Genomic DNA, 13,750 nt, shown 5'->3' on the forward strand with positions numbered 1-13,750 from the left:
GAAGGACGACAAGAAGAAGGACGATAAGGAGAAGGACGACAAGAAGGATGATAAGTCTGACAAGGATGACAAGTCTGACAAGAGTGACAAGACTGAAAAGACTGAAAAGATCCACAAGGAGAAGGATGACAAGGAGAAGGATGACAAGGAGAAGGATGACAAGAAGGATGACAAGAAGGATGACAAGAAGGATGACAAGGAAAAGTCGGATAAGACTGATAAGTCTGACAAATCTGACAAGAGTGACAAGACCAAAAAGACTGAAAAGGATGATAAGGAGAAGGACAACAAGGAGAAGGATGACAAGGAGAAGTCAGATAAGACTGAAAAGTCTGACAAGGATGACAAGGACAAGTCCGATAAGTCTGAAAAGGAGAAGAGTGATAAGGACGAATCAGACAAGAAGGACAAGTCTGACAAGGACAAGAGCAGCAAAGCCTGCAACGACAGCTCCCTCCTCGACATCCTCAAGAAGCGCGGCCAGGAAGGCCACTACGCCTGCAACGATGACCAACTCACCAACGTGTTGAAGGGCCGCAGTGAAAAGGGCCAGTTTGTCTGCGAAGACAGCCACCTCATCGAGATCCTCAAGAAGCGCGGCGAAGAGGGCCAGAAGAAATGCAACGACGACCACCTTTTGGGAATTCTGAAGCGTGGTGGCAGCGGCAAGTGCACCTGTGATGATGGCCATCTGCTCACCATCCTGAAGAAGCGTGACGAGACTGCCGGTTTCAAGGTCAGCGCGGTTCGTTCCCTTTAAATCGAGTGGGTATACGATCAGTGGGGGGATTGGTGTTGGTAAAAGTTTTGGTTTTGATGCATCGTATTATATTGCTATGATGCGATCATATGGCTTAATGTGTAATAATCTGATTTTGTTGAAATACTGATTCCATGAAATTAGTCATGGTAATCACCTTTATATAGTAGTCGAAGAGAAAAATCTGAATAAATGTAATGTTGCAGGAGAATATATAATGTTGTTGCGGTGCGCTTTTCTATATCTATCGTATCTAAACCACAATGATACCAACAACTTCTAAAGTTAAGCATCCCTCATCAAAGCAGAATGACGAGGCAGAATTCCCGCATTCTCAAAAGACCGGAAAGTATCAATCCAAGTATCATAGGTGTTGTCAACACGGCCCCATCCATACGTCCTAGCCTTGTTCACCGACGAAATGGTCGGCCACGACTTACCCATGGCCCAGTTGAAGAAGCCCCAAGTGCCCCAGTCAAAGGCTTCGACATTTCCACCGTACTTCTGAACCACTCTCTCCCAGACGGGGCGCTTGTCTTTGGCCCATTCCATCATGTCGAATTCGTTGCTGAGTGTTTCTGCCTGACCGACTGCTTTTTGAAAGTTGGGTTCGGGGACCTGGGGTTTGTTAGTTGAGCTCGTTAATTTGGAAAAAGAATTGGTGCTCACCTCAAGACCAAAGTATTTGCCAATCGCGGGCCAGAAGTACTTCCAAACAAAGATATCGCCATTAGAGTGGTTGAAAGCTTCATCCTTGCACTGTTCCTGGGTGGTAGCCCAAACGGACAAATCGGCCAGACTAGGCGAGTAGGAACTGTCGTCGATTGATGTCCAAAAGTATTCATTCCCGGGGAACATGCCAGAGTCACCGAGTTCTCGACAGATGAGGAAGTACATGGCCATGGTCAAGGCCTCGGACATTCCGTTTGCTAGGAAGTATTAGCATACGCGACCGTGGACAAAGCAGGTATACAGACCGTGTGGAGTAAATCCGATGATAGCATTTGGGCGGATGATGTTGTATGACCAGGTGTTACGTCGCTTCTGGACTTCAAACATGTAGTCCTCCTGGGTGTAATAGAAGTTGTAACCTTCGTCGTTGTAGCGAGGGATGGATTCATCCAGGGGAACCTTGACAGGTCCCAAGTGCACACCGTAATGCTGTTCATGTCAGGCATTGAAGCTATAAAGATAATATGCACAGGACATACCTTTCCACCAGTCTGCAGACATACTCGTTGCAGATCAGGACAAACGGTATCCATCGCATCGATAAAGTTCCTGAACAAGGGAACGTTCTTCTCCTTGAGGACTCTGAAGTCATTGTGATGAACATAAGATGTGAAATAAGCATGTGTAACATCTTTGCAGATGTCCTTCAGCTCGTCCACGATTGTCTCCAGAGGATCGAGAAAGTCGACAGCGACAAACTCGATGCGAGGGTCGATCCAATAATTCCCCAGAGGTCGACGAGAGGAAATGACAATCTTGGACCTTTATATATTCAGCATAAATTCAAAGAAGAAGATCTTGAATAGGCACTTACCAGTCCTCTTTGGATGTTCGGATCAGATGCTCCACGATAGCATGTCCACTGATGCCATTGGCACCAGTCACGAATGCAACTTTGCCCTTGGGGATACCCATGATGAATGCTGATTACTTGATTATGAAACTTGAAAGACTGGATACTCTGATCAAGCTTGGTCTTAAGCTGTCATCTATCGTCCTTTTATATCTAGGCCATAGTAAATATTCTCAACTGCCAGTCGATCAATATCTATATTGGGTAGGCGTCAACCGGAATAACGGCAATGCGCAATTATAACGTATGTATGCAAAGTTAATTTCCATTACATACCAGGTATCCATTACACATAGTGCCGATATGAACCAATGGTAGCTCGGGTATTCGTTACCCGCTAGTAAAATCTGCAAAATACCTCTTACTAATTGCAAAAGTCTGTTGCAAATTGCGCTTCAAGTGAAAATTGCATCTTGTTGCTTATTCTCAAATGCCCGGAAAACGGAAACTGAAACAATGCAGTCGTATGTCATGCGATATTATTATTTATCTTAAGGGTATCTGGCAGCATAAATTTCTGTGGCGGCTTGAAAGGGTAAATCACGGGCCAGGCCAACACCAATCCAATGGAGTTCAGGTAGTCTCGGAGATGCAGTGGTTGATAGAAGACCCATCGCTTCTAGAATCGGCTTGATGCAAGTGCGTGATAGCCATCTGAGAAAAGAACCCGAAAGTGAAGTTTGGTCAAGGGGTACCGTTGTCTGTTCATCACAAAATAGACCATGTTGACTCCGTTTCTGGACAATGTCAACATCTACTTTGCGCAACGGCACGTTTGAGACGCCTGACTTCGAGACAATAATAGCATCACTTCGTATTTCGGTGATGTTGACAATAATTATAACTGATTCCCCGGCGAAATGCTGAAGTTCGCCGGCGGTAAGACCTAATAGAAACCGATCATGGCTCGGTAATTGTCGGATGGTGGAAATGCAATCATCCAACTCTTGGGAAACAGCTAGACGACGCCTAATGAGCCCCTGCTGGATGTGCGGTAGGCGGCTATGCGGAATCTGCTGGTTGATTTCTCTGCGCAGAGCGATGAATGTAGAAGTTATCTCAGGGTACCAGACCCTTAACTCGGCCAGATCCGCTGTATCCTTGGCCTGCAAGGCTGTAATACTTCCATAGCCGAGTTCGAGAAGTTCAAGTGTGGTTTCAGGTGTAGAGCCGTTTTCGAGCTGGACAGAGCAGGCATCGGCGATGAAATCAGAGAGGTAAGTAGTGACTTTTTGTTCAATTGCATCCTGTGTATTATGGCTATCCAGGAATGGAACGAGATCAATTCCTTGTTTCGACACATCACTTGCTCTAGTCCAGTCTTGTGATTGTCGTAGAATATGGAAAGCATCAATCGCTGCTAACAGGCGAATCGAGGGTTGACTGCTTTGACAGGCAATCGTTTCCAAGAAGCAATCTAAAGAGGCATTACTATTGCATGCCTCTGGAAGTAAGTGATAGCAGGTTCCAAGTAAGTGAAGAAAGTTGGAGCGATCCGGATGATCCTCTGGAATTATGTTGAGAGCCTCCTTGACTTTGCTAGTAGCCTTTCTGAGGTCGTTTAGATCGCTGATCTCGTTGAAACGAATAAGAAGCCTCGTACTATATTCTTTCAGGAGCTCGGGTCTGTCCATCTGTTGTACCGAACTGCCCATGGCAGATTCGTAGGTTACCTGAATGGCAGAATCTAGTTCTTCAAGAGAATTGGAAATTTCGTACAGTGTCTGGAGCCTAGACCCTAAAGCACGGAGCGTCCGCCAGTAGTTGGGATTATCTCTGGGAGTCACGGCGGTTGCCTCCTTCGCAAATTCAATGCTTTTGTGCAAGTCGTCGTGACTGCCTGTTTGGGTGTATCGCTTTTCCATTTTGCCGGAGATGCTGCACAATATTATCCCCACGCTTTCATCACCCGGAATTGTTGCATCCCTCGCATCATTCGTCCTGCGAATAGCTTCATCGAGATCATGCGTGTGTTGGCTCTGAATAAACCGTCGTTCGAATCTATCGCCCAGATTTAGTATAGTTATTACTAAATCCCCGTGGTTCTTGGGGATTGTCGCCAAAACCAATTCAGTCATTTCAATGGAAGCGTTCAGATCCTCGACATTACCCGTCAAAGAGGACCTGGTATCCAGCAAAGATGCCAGATGAATTTGTCTCTGCCATGGATCATCACTGTGCATTTGTAATGCCATTTCCAAACACCCAACTGCATCCTGAATATCTTCAATCCTCCCGGTCTGTCCAAACCTCAATTCCAACCTATCGCTTATCACAGAAAGCAGTGATCCAAGATGACTGAATCGCTCTCCCGACGTTTCTGTGCTGAAGACAAGGATTCGAGCTGCTTCCATCAATATCCCAATGTTGGGAGACCATTCAACTGCTCTGCCAATCAACACTCTCGGTCGGTCGATAGAACTCGATGAATCTGGGAAAACGGTGACAATTATATCTAGCGACTGTTTTGCCATCTCCGCTGCCTTCTCGAGGTGATCGAGTTGTTTCGTCTGTTGATAACGAGCCGCTAGGTTTCCGCATCGATTGGCGAGATAACTCGCTTGGCGAAGGTTATCATTTGGGGTATCCGTACTCGTAATTTCTGTCGGAGGTATTTGTGTATAGTAGATCGGAGGTACCGGATTGGAAAGCTGGAAGTCATCTTCAAGAGGTTCCATCGTGTGTTCGTATCGAAGCTGTCCTGCTGTCCCCCGACGTGCCATTCCACCACCCCAGAGGTTTCGATCGCTGCGCGGGGCGCTTCATCAAACGACGGCTATGGTTGACTTGCAATTTACAATGGCATTGGCTCATCACATCATAAACTGGTGGACCCAGCGATGGTGATGCTGCATGTTGACGATGTCGGTGTGAAGGCGGGGAAACGCGGGCGATAAAGGGAGGGAGGGCCCTAGACCTAAGCCCTATACCCTAGGTTCACCTTGATTGGTAAAGGGAAACAACGTAAGCTGAAACATTCGCTTTTAATCTAATAACTTGGTCTAATACAATCTAACATCTAATTTCGAAATGTACAGGAATGTTGTGCTATCTATAAACCGCCTCTGGCTTAGTCGCTCTTCGCATCCTCCTTGATCAAGTCCGATGCCCGCTCTGCCACGGCATAAAGCGTGCTAACCAAGTGACCACAGACCTGGAAGGGCAGAACTGAGGCATCGACGACTCTCACGTTGCTGGTTCCATAAACACGGAGACGGCTGTCGACAACACCGCCATCCGAGCGGGGCATCATAGCGGCGGTTCCCACGGGGTGGAAGTTGGAGCGGTCTATTCAAGTTAGTTTTGATGTTATATACAACAACGGAGAAAGATGACATACAGTTGCCCTTGACCCAGTCAGCCCAGACATCCTCAGAAGCTCCCTGAGGAACTGCCTCGAAACCGGGAGCGGTCTCAGTCTGAACCAGCTGCTTCAACGGCGCAGTCTGGAAGATCCGTCGAATATACTTGGCGATGCCGACCTGGCTGCTAATATCCCAGCCAAACATGCCAAAGTTGGGGTTAATCCTAGCCTGAACGGAGGCGTTGGAAGAGGTGATGTGAATGTTGCCACGGGCAAATGGGAGGAGACCCCAGTACTCGGAGGCGATTTCCTTGGTACCGCTAGCGTACATGAGGATTTCGGCGATGGGGGCTTGGCTCTTGACGATGATGTCGTATTGGAGTTCGAAGAGACGCTGGAGGACTTCCTTCTTCATGATGCCGTTGCTGACGTCTGCGGCGGCGGCGGCGTAGTCTGCGAGCTTGGCCTTGAGCGAGGAGGTGATGGATGAGGTTTCGTTGCCGAAAACATCAGTGACCGAGGGGTAGGCGACGGTCTTTGCGCTGGTGAGGGCTGTGTATCCGTTGGCACCGAGGTGTCCGTTGATCTGATCCTGGAGGTTCTCTCCGACGGTAGGGAGGTCGACTTGAACGGGAATGTTGAGTTTGTTGAGGATGCTATTCGAGTCAGTGGAGAATAATCGATGAAAGTGGATGAACATACCTTGGGTTTCCAACACCCGAAAGCTCCAGAAGAGCAGGGGACTTGAGAGCACCAGCAGAGATAATGACCTCGTTCTTTGCGTGCACGGTGCTGACAGTTCCGTTGGCGGATGTGATCTCCACGCCCTCTGCGGTGGCCTCGTCGCCACTCTGGCTCTTCCAGATAAGACGGTTGGCATTGGTGTTCATCAAAACGTGGAGGTTTTTCCTGCTCTGATACGGCCAGTAGTACGCACGAGCAGCATCCTCGCGAACATACTCGGCATAGTTGATAGTCGAGGGGAAGATATTCCAGCCGCGCATCTTGCCCGTGTTGACATCCTCCGTCCATGGGACACCGGTGTTCTGGAAAGTGCGGTTCAGGGTGGTGGTGAAGTTGCTGGGCTCCATCTTCAAGAAGCCCACATGCTGTGGTCCCTCTTCGCCATAGACGGAAGAGTCATATGAGGCACCAGCGGCGACCTGGACGGTAGTGGGGACAGTGAGGTTCTGGCTCTTCTCGTAGTAGGGGAGGAGGCTTTTCCATGTCCAGCCTTCGTTGCCAATCTGTTCCCAGGCGTCGATCTGCACGTCTTCGGCACGGGTGTAGGCCATGCCTATTATGTGTCAGTGCTATGCAGCATCAGAAAGAGTGTCAATACGTACCGTTGATAGTGCTAGTTCCTCCAAGAGCCTTTCCGGCACGCAGAACCTGTTGCGCACCACCGGCATGGGTCTGGTTCACGGTCTCATACTGCCAGTCAATGGCACTACCGAACGACAACCCATAACCCTCCGCATTGGTAACATCGTCATCATGAAGAACCGACGCACCAGCCTCGATCACAAGAACAGACACATCCGAGGCCTCCGACAACCGGTTCGCCACGACCAGACCACTAGTACCACCTCCCACGACGATATAGTCGTACGTAGGCGCATTAGCGCCGTGCGGGACAGCCGCAACAGTAGACAAAACACCAAGCAAAGGCAAGAAGATCATATTGAAGACGATGCGAAGGAGCTTGAGATCGAACACCACAGAAAGACCCTGATCGACAGGTTTATATATAAGTCTAAATTTCTAAAAGTAGCGTCATATTTTTTTTCCCTGGCGCAATCTTGGCTCCGTATCAGACCACAATTAGGTTTGTCAGATTTAATATACGATGTGATCGCATAATGCTCTTGTAAGCAAATGCCCAGCATAATAAATGAAGGATTGTTTCACTAGTGGAGTGTGGGATGGACGTTTAAGACTGAGAGATTGATATGATAAGATGGCAGTGCAGAAAAAAGTTTAGGCTATACTAGATGCAGGTGAGGTGAAGAGTAACATTAGTCACAGCATCATTTATCATCAATTCATAAGCATCGAAAATAGACACCAAGGTTTCTATACGAAGACGAGATAGAAGCCGAGACTGCGGCATCATTCCGCTCCGACCATCGGCATGCCGATCGGTGTTGTTCCGTTTACTTTCCACACAGTTCTGTCAGCATCGGGCCGAAATAACTACGGTAATCTTATTTATTTGATAGAGTTTCGCTCTTTGTTCTTTAATATCTCTGATGATACCTTGGAGACTCAGAATGTCTTGAATATATATTAAGCACTGCAGGGATGTGCTATTGAAGCAAAACACACACACTCATTTTGACGAATTTCGACACACCAGATGATCAGATCAGCACCACCCCCCGATCATTCGATGCACTTCAAGAAATCCTTCGTTCGAATCCTTCGAGGAAACCCTACCACGGAATTGGGAATTGGTCGCTTCCATAGTTGAAGAAATCAATCTCCTAGTTGACCAGGATTAAATCCTTCGCGCCGAGTCCAGCATTCTGGAATTTGCGATGGAACTAGCGTGCTTACACTTAATTTATGGAACGCACACGCTGGTCGCTGATAAATGATACTGAAGATACCCACCTGAACACAAACGCAAACAAACAATATTAAAAATAATTAAACCTCCTGTCTTATCTTCAGTCTTCACACTTGACACAGTGTCAGAAACATCCTGTCTCACTCCGTTGCACCCATCTCCACCGCCACAAAAGCACCCCATCCCGTCTCTGTCAACTGATCGACACTGTCGACGTACGACTGTAATCTTAATCCTCCTGCAAGTCTCCCAACACGCCCGAAGCCACGACATCGGCATTCAATGCTCATTCGGTGATCAATCATCAGTCAATCAAGCCAATACTTTTCTCTTAACTTTTCGCTTCGAGCCGTCTAGTCTCGTGGAGCTGTCTTGTCTGTCAATCCGGTTATAATGCGACGATCACATCCACCGTCTAGTGTTGGCGGTACTAAGGACTAGTTTTTCGCGGATCGCCTTCCGTACGCGATAGTCGAAATGGGTCATGGATATTGGATTTGAATGGAATGTTAGACGGAGTATTCTTTAGTATATCCGAGGCTACTGTTCGGACATCGGATGACGGGAGAAATGGTCCAACGGATAGATAGATAGTGGAAGATGCCTATTTGATAACTATGTATATTAATGCAACCTGGTCTTTGCGTTTAGGAGACTATACACGCACTACTGTGGTTTTCGGGATTTCTCGGACTGTCATGGAGATTAGCTTTGGGGGCTGATGGACATTGTTATAGACTGTACAGTTGTTGAAGTCAATGTGATGTGTCAGTTATAGATTGAATGTAAATGACAATTAAGCTCATCATCATATTAAAAATTTACAATCAATATACATAACCAAAATAACCCCCAAGTCCAACATGTACCTAGATACCGCATACGCCCATCCCTAAATCTCAAAGCCTGATAAAACATAAATCAGGTCTTCCAGCCACATAGAAAATCATGGGTATAAGAAAGAAACAGAACAAAAGAAACAAGATATATATACATCAGTTGTAGAGCGTAGCCTCTCAATCACCGATGAGACATACGCGATTCCCACTCGCGCGGGGGAGACGAAGAGTTAGTCGTCGCCTCCTCAGCAGGCCACGGCTCGCTTTGCACCACCGTCTCCGAAACAACCGTGATATCCTTGTTGGGCTGGCCGTTTTCGCCCGCGCCGAGGATGTGTTCGTCGCTTCCCCAGGCGGACGCACCGGGGTTATACGTAGCCGGGGCTTTGGACTTTGTGGTCTTGTCGCGGTTGGTGAGGGTTCCGAGGCCGTGGGAGGAGAGATGGTAGCTTTGGGATTGTTTGCCGCTGGTGCTGAAGAGGACGCTGAGACCGATTTTGCTGGCGCAGCGGCGGAGGAGCGGTTGGATGATGGGGAGGTTGGAGACGACGATTGCGACAAAGGTTTCGCGGCAGGCCCATTTGCTTCCTGCGACGGCGCCGTCGGGACCGGACTGTGCTTGTTAGATAGATGTTGGATGGGGGTGGTGGTGGACTTACAGTGGCAATGGTGACGGCACGGATGATGGCTGCTGTGATGACGAAAGCAGCACCGCTGAAGAGGGCCATGAGGGGGATCTTTCTTCGGAGACCGATGTTGACGGTCCAGAGGAGCTGGGGATGTTAGTTGGATATGAGACAGGGTGGGGAGGGTGCATACCGGAAGAGGAATGGAGAGAAGGTAGATATCCGTGAGGACATTGGGAATGACGACAATCAAAACATAGAGCAGCGATCTGGTGGGTTGGCAGATATCTATACACGTCAGTTATCACCTTCAACAAGATAGATCGTATAGAACTCACTGCCTGGGTCCGGGTTGATCTGCCAGTACTTGTGGATCGGCTGGCATCCCAGAACAATACTCAACCCGGTGACAAGATAAGTCACCGCCAGAATGATATATCCAATTCTCACACGCAGAGGCAGGTTCTGCAACCCCGTCGTCAACCGCGAGTAAAAGACCGCCAGCGAGGCCTTGACCAGCCACAGAATCATCGCATACAGCGACCACCCAATAACCTGGATCTTGGAACCGGCGACTCTATCGGCCCATTCCTTCGAGTTGGGGTCGAGGGTGGCGCGTTGCTCGTCGGTCATGTAACTATTCGTGAGACCGTTGAATTTGGCCTTGACGAGATATGCGGCGACGGTTTCGAGGGTGAAGACGACCTGATGTTGGTTAGTATAGCTGCATGCTGCATGTGTATCCAGACCAACTTACCCCCGCCAAAGGCATCAAGTAGTCATCGAGCTGAAAGTTGGATGGGCCGACAAGAGACCAGCGCACACCGATCCGGATGATTATGACGGCCAAGGCGATGGATAGTAGAATCCACGCTTCCACCGATCCGTCAGCAGCCATGATAGTATGGTGGATAGAAAGATGTCTCGGTATAGCAAGTGAAGAACGGAAGCAAAAAACGGGAGTTGCTGAAGATTAAAAAAAAAAAAAAAAAAGTCCAAAAAGGTCGACCCCAGGAGACGAGCGAGTCTGAAAGGGCCTGAGACGGTCTAGCGTTCACGTTGATTGCCCATTTTCCAGACTATAGTAGCGTTCCGCACTCTTCTCCTGCCTGAGCGCTGTTCCCCTCGCCATCCCGAGTCCCAGGACGCGAAGAATGATTGCTCAACGGTCCCATTGATCATCAAGCCATGCAGATTCTTCCCGGTGCGCAGGAGACGAGAAAGCCACCAGGTGATCGACGGGGCTCTTGCATATCCAGCGCAGAACATCCCAGCCAATCAGGGCTTGCAAAGATCCGCACCGCGATGGTTGATCCAGCGTCCTTGGGCCATGTGGACTGGGCCCCACTCGCTTATTTAGCGTGGTCGGTTTCGGTAATTGCGAAGACTAGCGGGGCGGGTTGCCATCCGCCAAGGGTTGCCTGCCCGCGCTAGTCTGGTTAGCGGGCGCCACTGACTTGTCCGGCCAATCACAGCCACAAGGCTAAAGGACAGGCGGGAAATCCCCGTGCTCCTGCGCCCCACCCGGCTTGCGCCGTCAATGATGTGAAACAGGGAGTGGTTGATGGCAGACGCCCCACTGGATCCGGGGGGGACAATTAACAATAGCATTCAGGGAAATGGCGATTATTGCAGGCTGTCCAGAGTCTATTGAGGGGAAAAGTTTAACCCCTGAAGGGTGCGAGATCAAGTCAATCTTAATCTGTTCCATTTATGGAATTTCCGGCCATATTGGTTGAGACGCAATCTCCCTTTGAGTTCTGACTCATGCCACCACTGACAGCCGTCGTCCTCAACACAGTCCAGTTCCTGTGACCTTCCTCCACTCTGTAACGGGGGAGTCGGAAGGGAGTCTCTTCCGGCCCACTCTCTGTATTGTGATTGGTGCGGACACGACCTTCCGGCGTCTTTTAGGCTTGACACGGCATCATCACCGTTGAGAGTTGGAGGAGAAGCGCTCGTGCGTTGGGCAGAAGGAAGTAGTGTGTATGCAGGCCATCAATAACCCAGTCAGACCCCCTGCTCGTGGTATAGAAAGGCCCCTATTAGGCCGGCTTCCCCTGGTTTCTCCCATCTGTGCGATCTCGATCCTTCGAGAAGTTCTACTATATATTATTGCTTTTTCATCGTGTTGTCGTAATCTTCTTCTCACGTTGCTCTGGTTTAGCAATTTAGCAATTACCCTTTTTTGTCTTGCCATTATTGACCATGTCTCACTTTGACTTTATCGTGGTTGGGAGTGAGTATATAGTCGCAGTCGATCTGTTGCGTTGATTATATTAACATCGAAACCTAATTAGGTGGACCATCTGGCAGTGCCATTGCCGCTGGATTGGCAAACGCAGCCCAGCGCCCCAGCGTTCTCCTCCTCGAAGCCGGCTCCAAGAACGAAGATCGCAGCCTACGCGTTGACGGCAAGCGATGGTTGACCTTTCAGAACCAAGACATGAACTGGGGCTACAAGACGACGCCCCAGGAGGACTGCAACAACCGGGAGATCGACTACAGCCGCGGACGATGCGTGGGCGGATCCAGCGCCATCAACTTTGGCGTGTACAGCGTGGGCGCGCGCGATGACTACGAGGAATGGGCTCGCATTGCGGGCGACGACAGCTACAAGTGGACCAACATCCAGGCGCGACTGAAGGCGCTGGAGACCTTCCACGGGGAGATTCCTGCTGGGCTGGATGCAAAATACGCGGCTCCCAAGGCGGAAGACCATGGCTCGTCGGGCCCTTTGCATGTGGGCTTCTCGAAGGAGTGGGAGAGAGATCTGCCTCCGTTGCTGGATGTGTTTGAGGAGGCTGGCTTCCCTCTCAACCCGGACCACAACTCGGGCAATCCCATTGGCATGTCGGTGTTGATCAACTCGTCGTTCAAGGGCCTGCGGTCGACGGCGGCCGATCTGGTGGCTGCGCCATTGGATAACCTCACCATCGTGGCAGATGCCCCTGTGCAGCGCATCATCCTGGAGGGCAAGAAGGCCGTTGGTGTTGAGTCTAATGGAAAGCAGTGTATGTCCTCCCTATCCTATGTTATACCCGTACTGACGTACTGACCCTTTAGACCTCGCCTCCAAAGAAGTCATTCTGTCCGCTGGCTCGCTGAATGACCCCCGTATCCTCATGCACTCTGGTATCGGCCCTGCCGACCAGCTGGAGAAGTTCAACATCCCTCTCGTGCACTCCTCCCCAGCCATCGGTCAGGGTCTGCGTGACCACTGCTTCTGCCCCCTCGTCACGACCCGCAACGAGGGCAGCAACGACCGCAAGGCCTTCTACGGCGACAAGCAAGCGATGGAAACCGCCCTGAAACAATGGGAAGAAGAAGGCAGCGGGCCGTGGTCGAAATTCGCTTGCGAGCTGGGCATCGGCTGGTTCAAACTCGACAAACTCACTGCATCGCAAGAATTCAAAGACCTCCCCGCCGACGAGCAGAAATACCTCCTCCAAGAGACCGTCCCCCACTACGAGATCCTCACCCACTTCCCCGTCCACTGGTTCATCCCAGACTTCCCCGACGACGCCCTCAACTACTCCTGCCTGCTCGTCTTCTTCTTCAACGCCCAAACCCGCGGCGAAGTCACCCTGCAGTCGGCCGATCCCAACGCCCCTCTCCGCTTTGACCCCAAGTTCCTCGCGCACCCCTACGACCGTCGCGCTGCCATCGAAGCCCTCCGCGACTCGTTCCGCATCGCCAAACACGAGTCCTATACCAAGGACAACGTGGCGCAGCTGGCCGGGCCCAAGTCCGACTCGGACGAGGATCTGCTCGAGTACTGGCGCCAGAACATTTCTTCCAGCTGGCACATGACTGGTACGGTCAAGATGGGCAAGGTGGGCGATGCCGATGCTGCCGTCGACCCTGACTTCCGTCTGATCGGTATTGAGAATCTGCGTGTGGCTGATATGGCGGCTGTTCCTGTGCTGGTCAACTGCCACGTCCAGGCTGTGGCGTATGTTACCGGTGCTACTTGTGCGGAGAAGCTGATTAAGGAGTACAAGCTTAACTGAACAGCTGGTATGTTCAATAGTATATATACTATCTAATATATTATAAATAAA

General features: G+C 49.9%; 7 protein-coding genes across 7 annotated transcripts in view; 2 read left to right on the forward strand and 5 right to left on the reverse strand.

Annotated features, from left to right (window-relative positions):
- ASPWEDRAFT_38598 (uncharacterized protein) overlaps positions 1-781 on the forward strand; it is a 1,616-nt gene extending 835 nt beyond the window's left edge. The window contains exon 2 of the mRNA XM_040834911.1: positions 1-781. Coding sequence (XP_040690612.1) covers positions 1-760 — 760 coding nt within the window. The 3' untranslated portion in view covers positions 761-781.
- Positions 782-787: 6 nt separating this feature from the next.
- ASPWEDRAFT_436420 (SDR family oxidoreductase) lies at positions 788-2,621 on the reverse strand. The gene is made up of 5 exons (XM_040836066.1): positions 2,307-2,621; positions 1,972-2,254; positions 1,738-1,921; positions 1,430-1,689; positions 788-1,378 (listed from the first exon to the last, which is right to left on the reverse strand). The coding sequence occupies exons 1-5, from the start codon at positions 2,405-2,407 to the stop codon at positions 1,046-1,048; spliced, it is 1,161 nt and encodes a 386-aa protein (XP_040690613.1). The 5' UTR covers positions 2,408-2,621; the 3' UTR covers positions 788-1,045.
- A 215-nt stretch (positions 2,622-2,836) lies between these two features.
- Positions 2,837-5,023, reverse strand: ASPWEDRAFT_170441 (uncharacterized protein; the record flags this gene model as incomplete). The annotated part of the gene is made up of 1 exon (XM_040830621.1): positions 2,837-5,023. The coding sequence occupies one exon, from the start codon at positions 5,021-5,023 to the stop codon at positions 2,837-2,839; it is 2,187 nt and encodes a 728-aa protein (XP_040690614.1).
- Positions 5,024-5,359: 336 nt separating this feature from the next.
- ASPWEDRAFT_38604 (GMC family oxidoreductase) lies at positions 5,360-7,466 on the reverse strand. The gene is made up of 4 exons (XM_040834912.1): positions 6,996-7,466; positions 6,352-6,946; positions 5,686-6,305; positions 5,360-5,633 (listed from the first exon to the last, which is right to left on the reverse strand). Exons 1-4 carry the CDS (start codon positions 7,330-7,332, stop codon positions 5,416-5,418), a joined length of 1,770 nt encoding a protein of 589 aa, XP_040690615.1. The 5' UTR covers positions 7,333-7,466; the 3' UTR covers positions 5,360-5,415.
- Positions 7,467-9,022: 1,556 nt separating this feature from the next.
- Positions 9,023-10,656, reverse strand: ASPWEDRAFT_131048 (uncharacterized protein). Its single transcript, XM_040829270.1, has 5 exons — positions 10,444-10,656; positions 10,025-10,391; positions 9,880-9,974; positions 9,720-9,833; positions 9,023-9,673 (listed from the first exon to the last, which is right to left on the reverse strand). Exons 1-5 carry the CDS (start codon positions 10,582-10,584, stop codon positions 9,242-9,244), a joined length of 1,149 nt encoding a protein of 382 aa, XP_040690616.1. The 5' UTR covers positions 10,585-10,656; the 3' UTR covers positions 9,023-9,241.
- Positions 10,657-11,528: 872 nt separating this feature from the next.
- ASPWEDRAFT_436547 (uncharacterized protein) lies at positions 11,529-11,970 on the reverse strand. The gene has a single exon (XM_040836070.1). It carries the CDS (start codon positions 11,884-11,886, stop codon positions 11,617-11,619), a length of 270 nt encoding a protein of 89 aa, XP_040690617.1. The 5' UTR covers positions 11,887-11,970; the 3' UTR covers positions 11,529-11,616.
- ASPWEDRAFT_170444 (GMC family oxidoreductase) lies at positions 11,895-13,699 on the forward strand (the record flags this gene model as incomplete). The annotated part of the gene is made up of 3 exons (XM_040830622.1): positions 11,895-11,925; positions 11,987-12,700; positions 12,753-13,699. The coding sequence occupies 3 exons, from the start codon at positions 11,895-11,897 to the stop codon at positions 13,697-13,699; spliced, it is 1,692 nt and encodes a 563-aa protein (XP_040690618.1).
- Between the last annotated feature and the right edge of the window lie 51 nt (positions 13,700-13,750).

This window comes from Aspergillus wentii (genome assembly GCF_001890725.1).
Source record: "Aspergillus wentii DTO 134E9 unplaced genomic scaffold ASPWEscaffold_3, whole genome shotgun sequence".
Taxonomy (NCBI): domain Eukaryota; kingdom Fungi; phylum Ascomycota; class Eurotiomycetes; order Eurotiales; family Aspergillaceae; genus Aspergillus; species Aspergillus wentii.